Source organism: Sarcophilus harrisii, chromosome 5, assembly GCF_902635505.1.
Source record: "Sarcophilus harrisii chromosome 5, mSarHar1.11, whole genome shotgun sequence".
In the NCBI taxonomy this organism is placed as follows: Eukaryota; Metazoa; Chordata; class Mammalia; order Dasyuromorphia; family Dasyuridae; genus Sarcophilus; species Sarcophilus harrisii.
In genome coordinates, this window is record NC_045430.1 from 169,980,208 (window position 1) to 169,997,353 (window position 17,146).

The 17,146-nt window shown below is 33.3% G+C and overlaps 1 protein-coding gene across 13 annotated transcripts in view; it reads right to left on the reverse strand.

Annotated features, from left to right (window-relative positions):
• The window catches only part of CADPS2 (calcium dependent secretion activator 2), a 678,697-nt gene that overhangs the window by 411,873 nt on the left and 249,678 nt on the right, over positions 1-17,146 (reverse strand). For all 13 annotated transcript variants that reach the window (XM_031938931.1, XM_031938932.1, XM_031938929.1 and 10 more), the window contains exon 3: positions 16,509-16,841. In XM_031938931.1, the coding sequence (XP_031794791.1) occupies positions 16,509-16,841 (333 nt within the window). The remainder of the gene's footprint in view (positions 1-16,508; positions 16,842-17,146) is intronic.

Here is a 17,146-nt window from a genome sequence, read left to right on the forward strand (position 1 = left end):
AAAAATACAATAAAACACAAGATAATGTGAATCTATGGTTTTCTAAGTCAATGTGTAGCTAACAAGGATCCGTTTTTATTTGAGTTTGACATCATTACCTACACAACTCTATGTTTCAGAGAAAGTACCCTGGGTAGTATTCTTCCTTACTTGGTAATTCCCTAAAATCAGAGGTGTCTTTCCCCTATCTATAACTCCCATTTTCCCGTTTCCCTCTCACCTCCCCATTTAAAATTTAAGTCAGGATGAGTGATTGAAAGTCTTACCAAAATAAAAGGGAAAAAAATCTATGCTAAACTTATTTAAATTTAAAGGCACTCAGAAATGCTTTTTTCAAGATATTCAAAAGAGGGAAAGATTCCAAGGTGTCAGTAAAGTTTTAGACAGTACTTTTCCAGACATACAATGCAATACACACAAACACACTTCTAAAAAGTGTTTAAGATAACAGCAATTAAATATCAACTATCAATAGTTTCTCATAAATATAAAATTTTTCTGACAGTAATATATGCAGGCATTTAGCTAATGTATCCTTCAAAGGAAAGAGCCAGTTTTCAGAAGATTTTGTACAGCAGACCACACAATTCTGTGACAAATGGAAAAGGAGTATTAATACTCAGTAGGTTGTTGGACATCAAATAAACATAAAGTATAAAGAAAAAAATTTCTTTCATACAGAAGGATGGAAAGATTCTTCAACTGCTTGTAACTATAAGTGATTTAGTTTACTAATTGTTTCTTCAACAAAATCCATAAATATTTGAAAGAGATCCATTTAACCAACAAAAGTAGAAAAATAAAGTAAATAAAAACACAGTCCAAATCACGACTTACAGGTGGATGGATGGCTCTCTGAATTAGATATTAAATCTAATACAGAAGATGGATAATAAGCTGAACACGAAGTTGATAAGATGACCAATCTGAATTACATGTAAGAAACAATACCATGTCTGCAGTAACATTTAGCTTTTTCTCACCACAAAAGCCCATCATTATAATGACAGTATTCTTTCAATATATTTCTATGATTTATGCAACACTATGATATTGGAAAATTTAAAATTCCATGCCATTCAGAAAAAAAATGTAGCAATATAGAGTCAGTGATGTTTTGAACATGAACAGTGGCATTCAAGGCATAATGGAAGAGACATTCCACTGGAAAAGAAGGGGTATAATTATAGTGCAAATAAGAATCAATAGATAGATATACTAAAGTCTATACCAGTTAGAGCAAGGCTCTACAATAGATAATAATCATTTCCTTATTCCATACGCTGTAAAGAACTTGAGCACTACCAAATTGCAATGATAAATACTATATATTTATATAAATATATATATATATATATATATATATATATATATATACACACTATAGGTGTGTGTATATGTGTGTGTGTATAAATTTTGTGTTCATCTCAAATTTGATAAGTATAACACCTTTGCACTTTTATAATCACCTGTAAAATGTTGAACTAAATGGTTCTCTTTTAGTCTTTCTTCCATATTAATATCAATCCATTAATTAACACTATTTGCTTTTAGGTAGCTTCTAAACACCTAAATGTATTGGCCAATCAAGATCTCACCATCTTTTTATACAAAGATATTGGGCCAGATTGTTTAATGCTTTACAAAATCCCAGCAGAGTCACTTGCTTCATCTACACTGATTAGTTTCTTTTCTTTTTTTTTTTTTTTAATTACCAATTGACAGGTGTCAAGATGCTGGGAAGTGACAGCATCCCTACAGATTCCCACTTCTAACTCCTGCATGGATTCAGCCATAATAGAATTCAACCTCTGTGAAGATGCAAACTAACAATTTCTTCAAAGTGATTTCCACCAAAGTCCTTGGCAGTACCAAATAGTTCAGATTTAGAAACTGAAATAATTTTGTTGGTGGAAAAAACATTAAAAATGATGCTGTATCATTTTAAAATTTTATTTATATTTAGCAATTTAGCAATGGTTTTCTATAATAAAGAGAGTGGTAGCTTCAGAGTCAAAACAACTTGGATTCAAGGTTTTTCTCAGATATACACCCAAGTTGATATTCTTCGCTATATCATAATCTCTTAATGCCTTCCAGACAAATTCTCAGACACACTAAATTCCATAGTTGTTGCTGATTAGCACTGGTGGAAGCAACTTCCTAATTGGGGAGCTCTGTATACTAATGAAATTACAAGTAAGGAGCTCTTTTTTACATCAAGTTCATGAACCTTTACTTTGAAAAAAATCTCCATTTTCCTCTTCATGAAACTCAGAACTGCCTACCTCCAGTCCATGTTAAACATTCTTTATTTTCTATTCTTCTTCAACATTCCAGGAATAATATTTTCTGATTTCAGAATAATTCAGTGAGATCAGAAGAGACAGAAGTATAAAAACATATTACTAACATATACCTTCTTGACATAACAATGGCATCTCTCAGCATCATACTTTTGATCTGTCCTTTTAAAATATATTATGACTGTAGAGTGATAGTAGGAAACTTAACCTTAGCATAAACTCAATTATGAGTTATAGTGGTACAAATATAGGGTTGTCCCAAAAGTTTTAATAGCATTTAAAATTTTGACAGTTTAAAACTACTAAAAGTTTTGGGATGCCCTGTCTTTTGTCCAAAGTAACAATTAACAAATTAACTTTTTGTTTATTTCTAACAAAGGGAACTTCATTCCATATAAATGTGACAAGATCCACAAAAGACAAGTTATATTTGATCATCTTTTAAAATACTGTTTTTAGAATTTGTTTATTAAAAATGGGTAAAAATAAGTCGATCGAATGCATGAAGATAATAATCATTTCCTTATTCCATACGCTGTAAAGAACTTGAGCACTACTACCAAATTGCAATGATAAATACTATTCTTGAATGCTTGTAAAATAGTTCACTCAAATAATCTCATTTGATTCTCACAATCACCATGTATAGAAAATAGTGGGAAGATCATCTCTTAAATAGATAAGGTAACTGAATCATTAAACACATAGAATCATAGATCAGGAAGTAGGAAAATTCTTAGAGGTCACCTAACCCATTTCACCTCTTGAAATAAAAGAACCGAGGTCTAGAGATGTGATTTTCCCAAATTTGCGTGAGTGAGCTAAATTTTATTGAGCGGGGTAACCTCTTTAGGATCTAGGGCCGTGTCTTCACAAGATCATATAAAAAATGGCAGAGCTCAAACCAAAACTCAGCTATACTGACTCCAAACAAAATGTTCTTTTTAGTGTAAAAGGCTACAAGATATTCTCTTCTATGAGGTTGGTTTCTTCTCAAGGTTAAATCCTTGTTAACAATATGAACATTCAGGAGGTCTTTGCTGTAGAATTGATGTCTCCTTCATCAGTTCTGATTTTGCTTTGCCTTGGGTCCTTTACAATCCACAATTGAAGGTGATTAAGTCATGACTATGTGTACAGTTATATATTGTCTCTAGCCTTGTCATTAAAAGGAGGTTTAGGAAGCATAATGAACTTTAAAAAGACACTGAGAAAATTAGAGCTAGGATGGATCCAAAAAATTCAGTTGTCCAATCACAAGTAGTAGTTCCCTATAAAGAATCTTGTAAGAATGTACTGGTCACCCTGCCATCTGGGGGAGGGGTTGGGGGGAAGGAAGGGAAAAATTGGAACAAGGGTTTGGCAATTGTCAAGACTGTAAAATTATCCATGCATATAACTTGTAAATAAAAAGCTATTTAAAAAAAAAAAAAGAATCTTGTAAGAATCCCTCATATTTGCAGTATCCCTCAAAGATGGCAGATGACTGAGTTCCTGCATTGTGATGATCTGTAGAATTCTAACAGGCAGCACACAAATTACAGAAAAGATTTTGGCCAAGTTGAGGACATCTGGAACCAAGTCTTTTGGATAAAGATGAAGAGTTCTTAGAGGTCTCTAAGACCAAGAATCCTAGAGAGAAGAAATGTTGGGATAGATCAGTTCTTTTACCAGAGGAGAAATTTCAGGACCAAGCAGAAACAGATACTCAGAACATATATAGAAAAGATATGTGAAACTTGCATTTCACTAATTCCAGGAGTGATGTGTATTAGGCAGATCTGGTAGAAAAGGGATTAAGTCAAGCAAACTGTGTGCTTTCTATGTGAAGGTGAGTCTGAATTCTGGGGTAGTACTACAAGTCTGGAACTCTGAACTCTGAGGAAGATGATCTTAAAGAAAGAGATATATTTCTTTGGCTCTTTCTAGACTTGAATTTACATTCTTTGTGTATTTTCATTCTGCTGAATGAAAGAAGAAATAAAACTTGTATCTTTTATGTACTATTAGCCCAAATACTTGTTTGGTGCTCAGGGACCCATCTTAACTTTTTTTGTATACTTTTGGAAATCCATACACAAGCCAAATTCATATAAGCTAAAAGGAGGTAAGAACATGAATCTTTCTGTGTGGGTATAGGTGCCAAATAAAGAAATCTGCATGAGAAGCCCGTAGTATTTAATTTGGTCTATATAACCCAGAATTTCATATATGGGAGATGGGTTACATTAATACACTATAGTTTTGTTCTTGAACAGAATTTAGATAACACATTTTACACATATGAAAACTGAGACCAAGAGAGGCAAAATAATTAAGCTGATTGGCATATCTAGCTGATTGGCAGATAAGTGGTACAGTATGCTAGGACCTGGAACCATCTGGCCTCACACACTTACTAATTGTGTAATCCTGAGCAAGCCACTTAACCCTATCTGTCTTAGTTCATCAAATGTAAAATGAGCTGGAAAAGGAAATGGCAAACTACTTCAGTATTTCTTCCAACAAAATCCCAAATAGTATCCCAAAGAATCAGATACAACTGAAAAAACACTAACAAAAAAGCCAGTTAATGGTTAATACTTGAATTCCATTCTCTGGATCACTATTTCATTGCTATTTCCACTAAACTGCTTCTCTTACCTATATTTGAGAGATTTGGGTAATATACACATAACATGTGTATGAAATATATGAATATGTATATATGTGAATATACACCTATGCATGTTTGTGCGTATATTACATATATATGTGTGAATTATACAAGATGCTTTAAAAGCCTTAGTGCAATTTTGAGGTATTAAAAGTTTAAAACTTTATCCACACTTTTGTGATTTGTGTTTATCTTCACACTCAAAGACATATGTACACACACATATACAAAGATATGTATATATGTACACACACCTATGCCTCTGTTTTTATCTATCTCTATATTTATGTTTCTCTTTATCTTTGTCCCTTACTCTCTATCATTCCCTTCTTCTCCCTCCCTCAATGATCTTTTGGTCTATTATCTTGCCTGGGGAAATTGGCTACAAGTTATGGAAAATTCCTTTATATCCATACTACCTTATATATCATACATAGGAAACATCACATGGATTCTGCCAACAGTTTTAAAAGTCTTAATGAAATCATTCCCCAGGTCATGATTTCCTTTGAATACTTTAAAGTAGGAAAAAGATGAATTAGTTAATTAAATACAAGATTACCCTATGTGAACTGAACTGAATTATATTAAATAATGGATCAAAATGTTCCCAAGCAAATATTGAAAAGACTTAACTGAAAATCAAACATTTTGGAATATAAATATGCATATATAGATACAAAGACACATATATATCTACATAGATATGTATATGTACACATAAACTATCAATTTACATATAAGTAAAAAATGGTAAGTCTAATCTTACAAGTTTTTTAGAACTTAATTTCCTTTAGTAAACTTTCTATTTTCTTTTGATTTTTTCATTTTAACTTGGGATCAAAATTGGCTTAATTTTAAGAAAAATAAATTAGACGTATACTTCTGTCATGGAGAAAAGTTAATTTTAAATGCTAATAAGTTGCTGAAACAAATGCTAAAATTTAAGGAATTTAGGATCTTGAAAAAATTCTACTCTTAGTGACTAAGCCTATGGAGCTACCACAAATTGGATCATATCTGTCAAAGCAGGGGCTGACATAAGCTTTACCAATCTATTTCTGGTATGAATATAAGTCCTCTATACTCTGCACATTTGGCCTGACCATGACAAAATAGCAGGAGACAGTATGATTCAAAATTCACTTAGAAGAAAAGCAATTTAGATAAAGAAATCAGTTTCATTCTTTTCTACTGATATATTTTTTAGCCTAGGGTTAACACCAACAGAGGAAAAATATATGATTCAAGGACCAAGTGGTCATGATTAGAAATGTCAAATTGCTCAGACTAAAGTGGTAGAGACTACATATAATAACTAAGTCTTACAAACCCATTATAGAGTCTAGTAGCATGTAAAACATTCTGTGAACTCTCAAATCCCCAAAGATGACAGGTCAGACCAGAAATAAAAGCTTTCTTCCTCTGAAGGTCTTATTACCCAGCCCCTAAAGAAGCTTCCTCAAAAAAAAATTTATTTACTGAACCCTAACCACAATATCAAAGGGTCTTCCTACATTTATTCAAAGGGTCTTCCTACATTTTCTATCATAAACATATATGATTCTAACCCTTACAATATTAGGAATTTGGAGATATTAAAATCTGCTGTTCTTATTATATTTATGGCTTAGGATGGAGAAAATTAGCCCTTGTATTTCAGTGTCCTTTTCTACAAAATGAGAAAGTTGTATTAAATGGCCTCAAAAATCTCTTTTAAAATTGGAATTTTCTTATATGATACCAATAATGGGCTTAAGAAGCACATTACGTTCTTTGAGTCTATGTCTGACTTTTTCTGTTGGGGATAACTCATGGATAGAATGCTTAGCTTAGAGTCGGGAACAGCTGAATTCAAATCTGGCCTCAGGCCTTATTAGTTGTGTGATCTTGGGCAAGTTTCGTGACCCCGATTTGCTTAATCCACTTGATAAAGAAATGGCAAACCCACTCATTTATCTTTGCCAAGAAAGCTCTATGGGCTATTCTGCTGTGCTATGACCCATAAGATCATGAACAACTGGACATGACTGAACAATACAACGGTCTCATTTATATGCATTGAAGACATATATTCAGCTTTGGGAACAGGGAATATTCAAATGGCAAAAATTGGCATCATATACTACTTTGAACATAACTTTCTTTCCCTGAGCAATCTGATGTGGGAAAAGATTTCATTGTTTGTGTGCGTGTGTGTGTGTGTGTGTGTGTATGTGTGTTGGGGGGATTATCATGAGTCTTGAAGATTCTAAAGGGTACAAATAATTTACTAGAAACAGACAATTTACCAAGGGGAAGAAAGAAGTCATTTAAATATTTGGTGCTTTCAGGGTTCCTGGTCACTTATTTAGAGTTCTTCATTGCTTCATCCTACTACAGTTAAATATAAAGCCTGTTAAAGGGCAGGGGGAAGCAAACAATTTAAACAGGTATCAAGTCATATAAGTCTGTTCCATTTCTATGAGATACAAGGGGCCAGACTGGGATGCAGGATGGGAAAAGAGCATACAGGCAGATGTCCATGGCAATATGGTAGATCTTAGACATTCATTAATAACAAATGGATTAAAACAACAATAAAAGAGGATTCCAAAATACATTTTTTTCTGGAATTTTTCCAATATCAGAGCCAAACAAAACAAAAACGAGAGCTGAAAGGTCATGCCTGGTTCCATTCTGCTGAAACAGCAGATAAAAAGTGAATCATTTGAGAGCTTTTTGCTTTTCCTTCTAAATGTGCTGAAAGATGGCTTGATACTAATAAAACACAAAAAAGAAACCAACAGCTAAGCCAATAAACAGTGGAGACTATTAAAAAATGAGAGGAAGAAAAAGAAAGGGGATAGAGCTAATCAATTATTTTCAAAGATAAATTTTTAAAAATTTCTTAAAAGCTTGTTCCCTTCTAAGCTATAAATATATATATATATATATATATATATATATATATTATATATATATTTGTATGTATGTATATATGTATGTATACAGAGAGGCATGTATATATAAAGAGTAGTACACTAGTATCCACTATACATTAATCCAATCAATTTGCAAAAATTTCTAAAGTATTCACTATATGTCAACCTCTGTGCTAAGCACTGTGCTAAACATAAAAAATAGGAAAAAGTCAGTGTGAATTGTCTACACAAGGTTCAGGGAAAAGACATGCACAAAAACTGTACAAAATTTTTATACATTACATCCAAATGGTTATACATGCACAATATATGCATTTTTGGATAAATGTTGGTACGTGTATACTTATTTGGATCCATTCATGTATAAGGATGTTTGCTTATAAAAACACAATAAATGTATGTGTGAATACATCCATGACTAGGGTTTGAACCTGTGTTTTCTTTTACATGGGAAATATCCAGATGAAAAAACTCCTACCAATGCAGTGGGTAACTTCTAGATATACAAGCACATACACACAAATGCATACAACACCCACAAACACATTCCACTGTGATGACCACGTATTTTAAAATCAGCCGGAGTCAGGAATTCAGGTTAAAGGAAAATCTTCAATCTTTATTCTCAGTAGAGGTGAAGAAGGATCGGAGGTGAAGGGGGGATCACAATTGCAATGTGTACAGCTGCGACAAGAAGCCAGCCAGCCTTCTCTCCCCACCTCTCTTCCTGTCTCTCCTCCACCCCCCAAAATCGTCATTTCCTATACAACACATCAGAACTTGCACAGAGAGTGGGCGGGGGCCATTCTTTCACCAAGCATGTATATTAATAGAGTATAGTCCAATTACTATTTAGCCTCACGTGCTTGGGACCTCAGTGCATTAACTGGAGCTTCGGCCCATTACATTCCACTAAGGTACTAATCTGATATCTCACAGTCAACTAAATGTGACTCTGGGATAAGACAAAATGTGATAAGTACAAAGTCAATTTAAAATAGAATATGTTTAAGGAGAAATAATGAGATAAGTATGTGGGGTTGAATTAAATACATCAACAAATCACACCCATTTAAGTTAAATATCAAGAGGCTAATCCCAGATACTTTAGATAAAAAAAATTCTTGATTAAATCAGTCAATTAGAATTAGATGTGAACCTGGAAGATTAAAGCAAGTGGGTAGAAGAAAAGGAATTGTTAAAGCTCCCCCCTCCTTTCCAATTTTCCTTCACCTTCCCTTCATAATCATAAATAAGTGCTAGAATGTTCTCTCTCTTCTGCATTCATCCTAATCTTTCATGCTCTGAACCCATTTTTTCAGTCATTTAGAACAGATTTCCTGTTGCACCTTGGTGAAATAACTTTACTTGACAAAAGCAAAGGTGCCTTAGTTTTGTTCCCAATTATCTCCAATAGATTAAATAAAGACTTCTATCTAAAGTTTCTGGTCTTAGCATCAGGATCCTTATTTTATATGACTGGTGGGGTCTAGTGGTTATTTGATTGACATTCATGGCATCTCACCTTTCTACTTGGAAATGTAAGTAAGAGCCATATTGTTAGGATACTTTAAATACCAATTTGAGGATTTTGTGTTTTATCCTTAAGACAAAAGTCCCAATAAGTAAAGATTTTTTAATAGGCAGGTGACATCATCAGATCTGCAAATTTCAGTAAAATTTCCCTACATCTAAGGAATGTGTTTGTCCATAGATTGTTCATAATTTTCTTACAGAATAGTTAGAGGTATCCACTTACTTTTTGATTCTCAGAAATATCAGAAATATAAAAAAATTATGGAGAATTTTTGGATCTGTTTTATAATCACAGGCTTCTAAAATATTTATTTTATTTTCTTTTGTTTAAAATCCTTTATTCATGTAAGAAAAATCTGATCAAAGAACTTGAAAATTTTGTGTATTGTTAAGTCTTCCATATGAAAAATCAGTATTGTAGAAGGGAAAATGAAAACAGAAACAACTGATTTTCCCAAAGATCTTTAGCAAATTCTCAACTCTGTCAATTTGTTGTGAAAAGGAGGTAACTGTGGGTTCTGCTTACTTCAACCAAACTAAATAGATTTCACTCATATACAAATATAGGGAGAGAATGAGGAAAAATTGATGTGCTTCAGAGAGACTCATTAAAAGGAAAGTTGCTCAATAAAGGATAATTTTGTTGCTGGTATTGTACTATAGGACTTCTGAGATTTCTTCCAGCTCTAACATATTTTAAGTTGCAAAGAGGCTGATTTCAGCTTGATATAAGAAAGCTGAGCTCCTTCAAAGCAGATATCTGTGGCCACTTTTATATTCTCCATTTCTTAGTGCAGTTTCCATCTGGCATAATGTAAGAAATAAAAATGCTAATTGACTAATTGTTCTACAATTTAAATATCCAAAGGTGGAAGTTTCTGCTTGAGGAGAAAGTGGATTCCTTATTTCTTGAGGTCTTAAAGTGAAAGCTAGACTTCACTGAGGCTATTTGTTGTAGAAGTTCCTTATTCAGGACAGGTTGAAGTTAAATAATTTCTGGAATATCTTCTAGTTTCAATTATAGTGAGAATGAGAATATGGAAATGATTCAGTTGTTCCAGGAGAATAGTCAACAGTCCAACAGATACTTTGACATTTCCAGTAAATACTCTTGCCAGTCAAGAGAGACTAAAGGGAGATTAAAGAGTATCAACAGTTCAATCATCTGTATTCAGCATTTTCCTAAACTATTATCCTAACTCTGGTCATACTTTCCCACCTCCCAAACCTCTATTACTTGGTAAATTAGGTCAATTCTACTCCCTTATTTTATTGTTCTTCATGCTTTATCAAAGCCTTATCTAGGGGTTTTTCCTAGTCAAGTGTGACTGAATGGAACCATGAAATTGCTTTAAATACATTACTACAAAGTTCTGTTAACTAATCTCAACTGGTACTCCTTGTAACAAGGCAATCCTATTCTTCTTTAAGTGATTTCTATCCCACTTACCATACAAACTGTTTTAAACCTTTTCCCAAGATTTTCCCAGAATCATTCCCCTTAACTCTCTCAGCTAAGGACATTGTTTCATATATCACTCAAAAAGAAGGGGAAAAAAAAGAAATTAAGCTCATTTAGTGAGATTACCCTCATCTCACCCCTCTTTTCTCATGCTGTTTTCCCTACTCTCCTCCTCTTAGTCTCTAAGAACCACCCTTCTCCTTTTTGTGATTAGCACCTTTTTTTCCTCCATAAGATACCATCCTGTACCATAATGCACAAAAGACTGCTCTCCGTCCCATCCTGCCACCCATTCTACTGGTTCCATTACTGCTATATACAAACATGGAAGCATTTAAGTCTCTTTCAATCCTAAAGCCATGATAATATCCTACCATCTTTGAAAGTTATTGTTCTATTTTTCTGCTCTTCTTTCTCACTTAAACTTCTTGAAAAAAGGTTTGTATGCTTTTATTTTCTTTTAAAGCATCTTAAGTTTAGATTCCATCATCTTCATTTAATTGATGCTGATCTCTCCTGTTACCAACTATCTTACTTATTTCTTAATCCTTATGCTCTTGATCTCTCTGCAGCACCTGACACTGCTGATCATCTGCTTTTCATGAATTCTTTAACCTTTTCAGTTTTTATAATAGTGCTCTCTCTTGGTTCTGATTATTTCCTTCTCAAGTCTCCATTACTCTAATTGTGGGTAAATCATAAGGTTCTGTAGTAGGCTCTCTTTTCTTTTCTGTCTTTACTTTTTCACTTAATTATTTTATCAGTTCTCATAAATTCACTTATAACTTCCACTTACCCCAATTATAGAATCAGTTTCAGATCCTGTAATTTCTGTATTCACAACATTTCTCCCTATGTCTCCTTGTCTTCACTTATACACACATAACCCTAGTTCATGCCCTCAAAATGTATTCCCTGAATGACTGCAAAAGTCCTTTCTTCACTTCAACCCATCCTCCACATAGCTGCCAAAGTGGTTTTCCTCAACACAGTTTTACCATGTAATCTCCCATCCCAGTGTCTCCCTATAGAATAAACAGAATCGAATATGTACTCCTCTCTTTGATATCTAAAACTCTGTACAAACTGACTTCCTATATTTCTAGACTTCTTAATATCCCTTCTAAATATTCTTTGGTGTATCCATATTGGCCTAATTGCCCTACTGTCTCTGTTTTGTTTTTTGTTTTTTTTAAACTGGTTGTCTCCAGTGTCTTGAATGATCTCCTTCCTCAAGGCTTTCTTTTAAGCTCAGGTCAAGAACTACCATCTGGAGATTTTTGCTAATCTACTCCTCATCTCAAGTACTGGTGTCTTTCTGTGAAGGATCTTTTCCCATAAAGTATATATTCTGAGAAAAATGTTTTATGTATCTTGTGTAAATGTCTATATAGATATATGTTGTTTCCCTTGAAATATAAACTCCTTGTATTTCCAAATGACTAATAATAAATACTGACAAAGACTTGATTATTTGAGTATATGATTTCTGTAACCAAGAAAGAATTATCTTAATATCTAGATGTCTCTGATTTTCCATAAATTCAAAAATCTATTCCTATATTTCATCAAGTGGTCTATGATGAAAATTAAGAAATAAAATACAAGTTTTCAAAGAGACATCTCATATAATCATGGTATGTAAAAATACCTCTCTTTTTTTCTGGAAAATATATTTTATATTTTATTTAGGGTTTATATTTTGGTTAAAACCCATAAGGATGTTTAAACAGACTTATGTAAAACACATAATGTGTTTAAGAACAGCATTAATTTGAGTTGCCAAACAAGAATTAGACATTTTCCTGTCAATGGATTCTGGATGCTACTTCTCCAAATACTGTATCAGGATACAGCCTTTATACCTAGTCTACTTTCATGGAAATGTTCTGCTTCCACAATAAACCTATTTTTGTTGTAGTTTTGCTAGGTAATTGGAGTTAAATGACTTGCTCCAGGTCACACAGCTAATAAATATCTTAAGCTTCTGAGGTGGGACTTGAATTTAAGATTATTCTGACTCCTGAGCAGGTGCTCTATCTACTGTACCATCTAGCTGCCTCAGACTAACCCTCTATTTAATAAACCCACTCCTTTTTTTCTCCCAATAGATCTTCATTCTTGTTAGTTTATCTTATTCATGAATTATTTTTCAATAGGCTTCATTTCTTGTTGATTATTCGTGTAATAAGAAAACAATTATATGGTGGCAACTACCCCTATGGTCCTTTAGCAATCAAGCACACAGTTCTGAGGTTTTCTGAGGATTTTTATTGCTAGCAATAATGGAAACAGGCATAAGGAATGGAATTATAGGATTATCAGAAGTCTTATAGAAAAACAAAAATATAAATATCTAACACTGATAACTATTGCAACACAAGTAAAATTAAGCTTTACTCATACTTGACATCCTTGATTCAGTTAAAAATATATTCTTTTTTCTTAGTTCTTGTCAATCTCACCTAATACTTCTACTCGTCTTTTATTCTTGAGGTTAATGGTCCTTGAGGTTAATAGTACCCCCGCTCTTCATATATAAATGCTATATTCTATTATCGCAATACCTTTGTTTTTAAAGCACTTTTTGGGTAAATTGCAAGAAACTCATTGGCAGTACTATGATTTTTTTTAAGATCAGGAATACTGAAATAAGATTTATCTTCATTTCAGACAGACACCCAGACCTTTAGTCTCTTTGAGATCTGGATTTCTGCCAAAAACAAAGACAAATCTTATTTCAGTATTTTCTCCCTACAAAAATCCATCATTGTCATCACTGAATCCTCATATATTTAGATATTCTGTGGCTTAGAGGCTATTTTCAAAAAGACCAAATCCAATCCTGGGAGAAATCTCCCCCCCAAATCACTATTTTTTTTTAGCTTCTTATAACCCCATTAATAGCTGAGCTTTTAGAATACATCTGGTATCTATATCTCTAGAGATGAGAGCATCAGTATATCTTCATCACTTATAAAAATATTAAAGGTTACAAAAGCATGTATCAATTATAGGGGAGTTATTATTACTATATATATATGTGTCAAAGACTTATAATCAGGAGTCCATAAATAAATTCAGATAGCAAATAAATAACTCACACTGATCCATAATACCAATAATACAAGTTTCCTTTTTGGCAAGTATTAATATTCTCTAGACTAAAGTCCTGCAAATTAAAAGCAGTATCCTATGATTTGGAATCCTCTTAGTTAGTAATACCAAGTTTGATTTCACAACAGGGCAAGAGCCCTGAAATTCTAAGCTCAGTACTACTTTTCAGAGGGAGATATGCAGTTCCCCAGAATCATAATACTACCTTTTAGTTTGGAATCCCTCAAAAGAGAAACTTCTCTGACATTCAATACATATACCTCCAGTCTTATAATATTATTCTGAGAGATTATATTGTCCAAAAGTGGAAAGACATTTGTGGATGCTAAGCAGCTCATTTTCTTTCATCAACACTTCCCAAACAAATCATGATAATATTGGAAGGCAAAGATCATGTTCCTTATTTCCCATCTCATTGTTCAGTTTCCCTGTCATTGCTGGTCCTGATGCCACTCTTGTGATTCTCTTCTCTTGCCAAAATGTAAAATGTTCAGAGAATTCCCCTTCACTTAAAAGAAAACTGGTTTGCCAAACTCTTGAGTTTGGGGATCCCCACAAAGGTGATATCCCTTGTCCTATTAGAAGGATAGATTCCAAAATCCTGCTGTTTAGGGAATGTTCCTTCTTTCTCCAGCTATAAGTCCAGATCTTGTGATTTTCAACATTTGGGTTGATAGGTAAAAAACCCCCATCAGCTCTCACTTTGAAGCCACATGGTTGACCCCTCAATTTAATCATATGCTGAAAAATTATACATTGAATCTCCAAGGTTAAGGTCAATAATTCAGTACTGCTGGAATGCTCTTATATTGGCTTGGAAGGCAAGGGAAACAAAACTCAACCCCTTCTCCCCTCATTCTCAGGAGCACATAAAACTTATTGAGCACCCTGAATCTCTCCAGAAGTATGGACAAAAGGAAAGAGCACCAAAGAGATGTACAGGATTTCTTTTATAGATGAATGCAAAGTAGTGAGTCCTTCTAAAACACAAGGTCCTGCAAACGTAGGAGTTCTTGAAGATAGTTTCTATCAATGAAATTCACTCTTCAGATGATGCAAAATGAGACTGAGGGAAATGCGTTAAAAATCCCAAACCTTTGTTTTCTACTTTGTAAATTCATCAAGTTGACTAAGCAATCCTCTTCCCATCCCACATACATTAACTTCTTAACACATTCAAAGTGTAGGTGGGAGGGGGTGAAGGGAGATAAATAGAGCCACAGGATGTTATTTTCCTCTGGATCATAGGATTTACAGCTGGAATGAGCCTTAGATACTATTAGTTCAACCACTTCATTTTAAAGAAAAGTAAACCCAGATCCAGAGAAGCAAAATTCATCCTCATTCTAAAATAGCAAATTCACATCCCTTGTCAACAATGTGTGTTTTAAATACAGGTCCCTATTCTGTCCATTTAAGGAAATGGCTTCATAATATCTATACTTTCAGGGTTATGCTATGTGGCGATGCCTGGCGATTTTTATTGCTAATAACAAAGTAACAGACTGGGAAAAATAAGGGAAAATCTGAGATTACTCTTTGAAAAACTACACATTTTGGAAAAGTAAAGATTTTTGTTTTTATTTTTCTTGGCCCCAAAACTTAAAACCATTTATTGAGCGGTATGTAAGGACCGACTCAGACTTAGATGTTTACATTGTTTTGCTATCTTTTTTTAAAATGCCAAATTATAAAGTATTAGATACTTTAGGTATTCTTGTGGCTCAAGGAATTCACAAGGTTTCATTATCTTGTATTCTGTTAATTTTTTTTCTCCTAAAAAGTTTTAGATAAAAGAGATCACAGAAAGATTCTGAATAAAAGGTATTATTACATTTTACTCCTAAATCCTTGACTGCATCGTTGAATCTTAAAATAAACCTAGTTATATAATCATAAAGTTAAATGCAAAATTTTGCTTCTCTAATAATCCCCCACCACTGCCATGCCAATGTCAAAATAAGCTAGCCATATTATGGTGTTCAAATTTAAGAAAATTACATCTTTTGAATTGGATTATAATACCTCACCCTGGGATCAGTATTACATAAATACTTACTATTCAGGCAATATATCTAAGGTAATGATTCAATGACAAAATTAAATGTAAGCAAGCAATCAATAAATAGTATAAGCTCTAAATAAAATAGGAAAAAATAAATGTTTTTAAACCCTTTTCAAACCAATAGCTCTGTAGAACACGAAAGTAATAACTTTTGAAGCATTATATTTCTAGCTACTTAGATATCTGGGCATCTTTAAAAACCTAAACAAATTGTGTAGAGTGTATGGCAAAATTTTATTGAACATGGAGGATTTAAAGATTAAAGTGTTCAAGTACCACTTCAAGTTTAATCCATTTTCCCAACAAATGACCTTTCTAAAATGCTGTATATCTGATTCAATATGGAACATATCACTAATTTGCAGAACTGAGTAACCATTTTCAGCTCATTTTTTATCTGTATGAAAGCAAGTATTGAACCCATAAAAAATAATACTCTTACCTGACATGCATTATAAAGCAGCTGATGTTCTAATTTTTTTATCCCCAGGATTTGCTGAAACATTTCATAAAGTTGTTCCTTGCTCAATATAAGTTCTGATACAGCACTAAGGGCCATACGATTTGATTGTTTACACAGGTCCTCTTCGCCTTTATAGATAGCATCATATTTAGCTATCCATGAACTCAACACTGTCTCTTTGCTCAATCCATCAATTTCTGGTAAACTCCGAACCCTCTTTTCAATATTTTTCTTGAATACATCTCTGAAGTCATTAGCAGAACACCCTCCACTGTGAACCATTCTGGCCACCCGATCACTCTTAAGGAAAACCTAAAAGAAAAAGAAAAAAGGCAAATATAATTTGTGCATGTTAATGTGGCTGTTCAACAATAATAGAAGACATTCAAAGAAGAGTTTGATATTTTCTAAAAATGTTTTATAATAATTACAATTTGATTCAATGCATTTTCAATTCAATTCAAAACAATGTATGTTTAAGAAGCTATTGTGGTATTGCCAACACCACAAATTCATTTCATAGACAAACAGAAAGATTTTGGTTTTACCCTATGCCATAATTCAGCTTATCTTAAACTTGAGCAAACTGTGGGAACCTACCCTTCTGTATGTATATC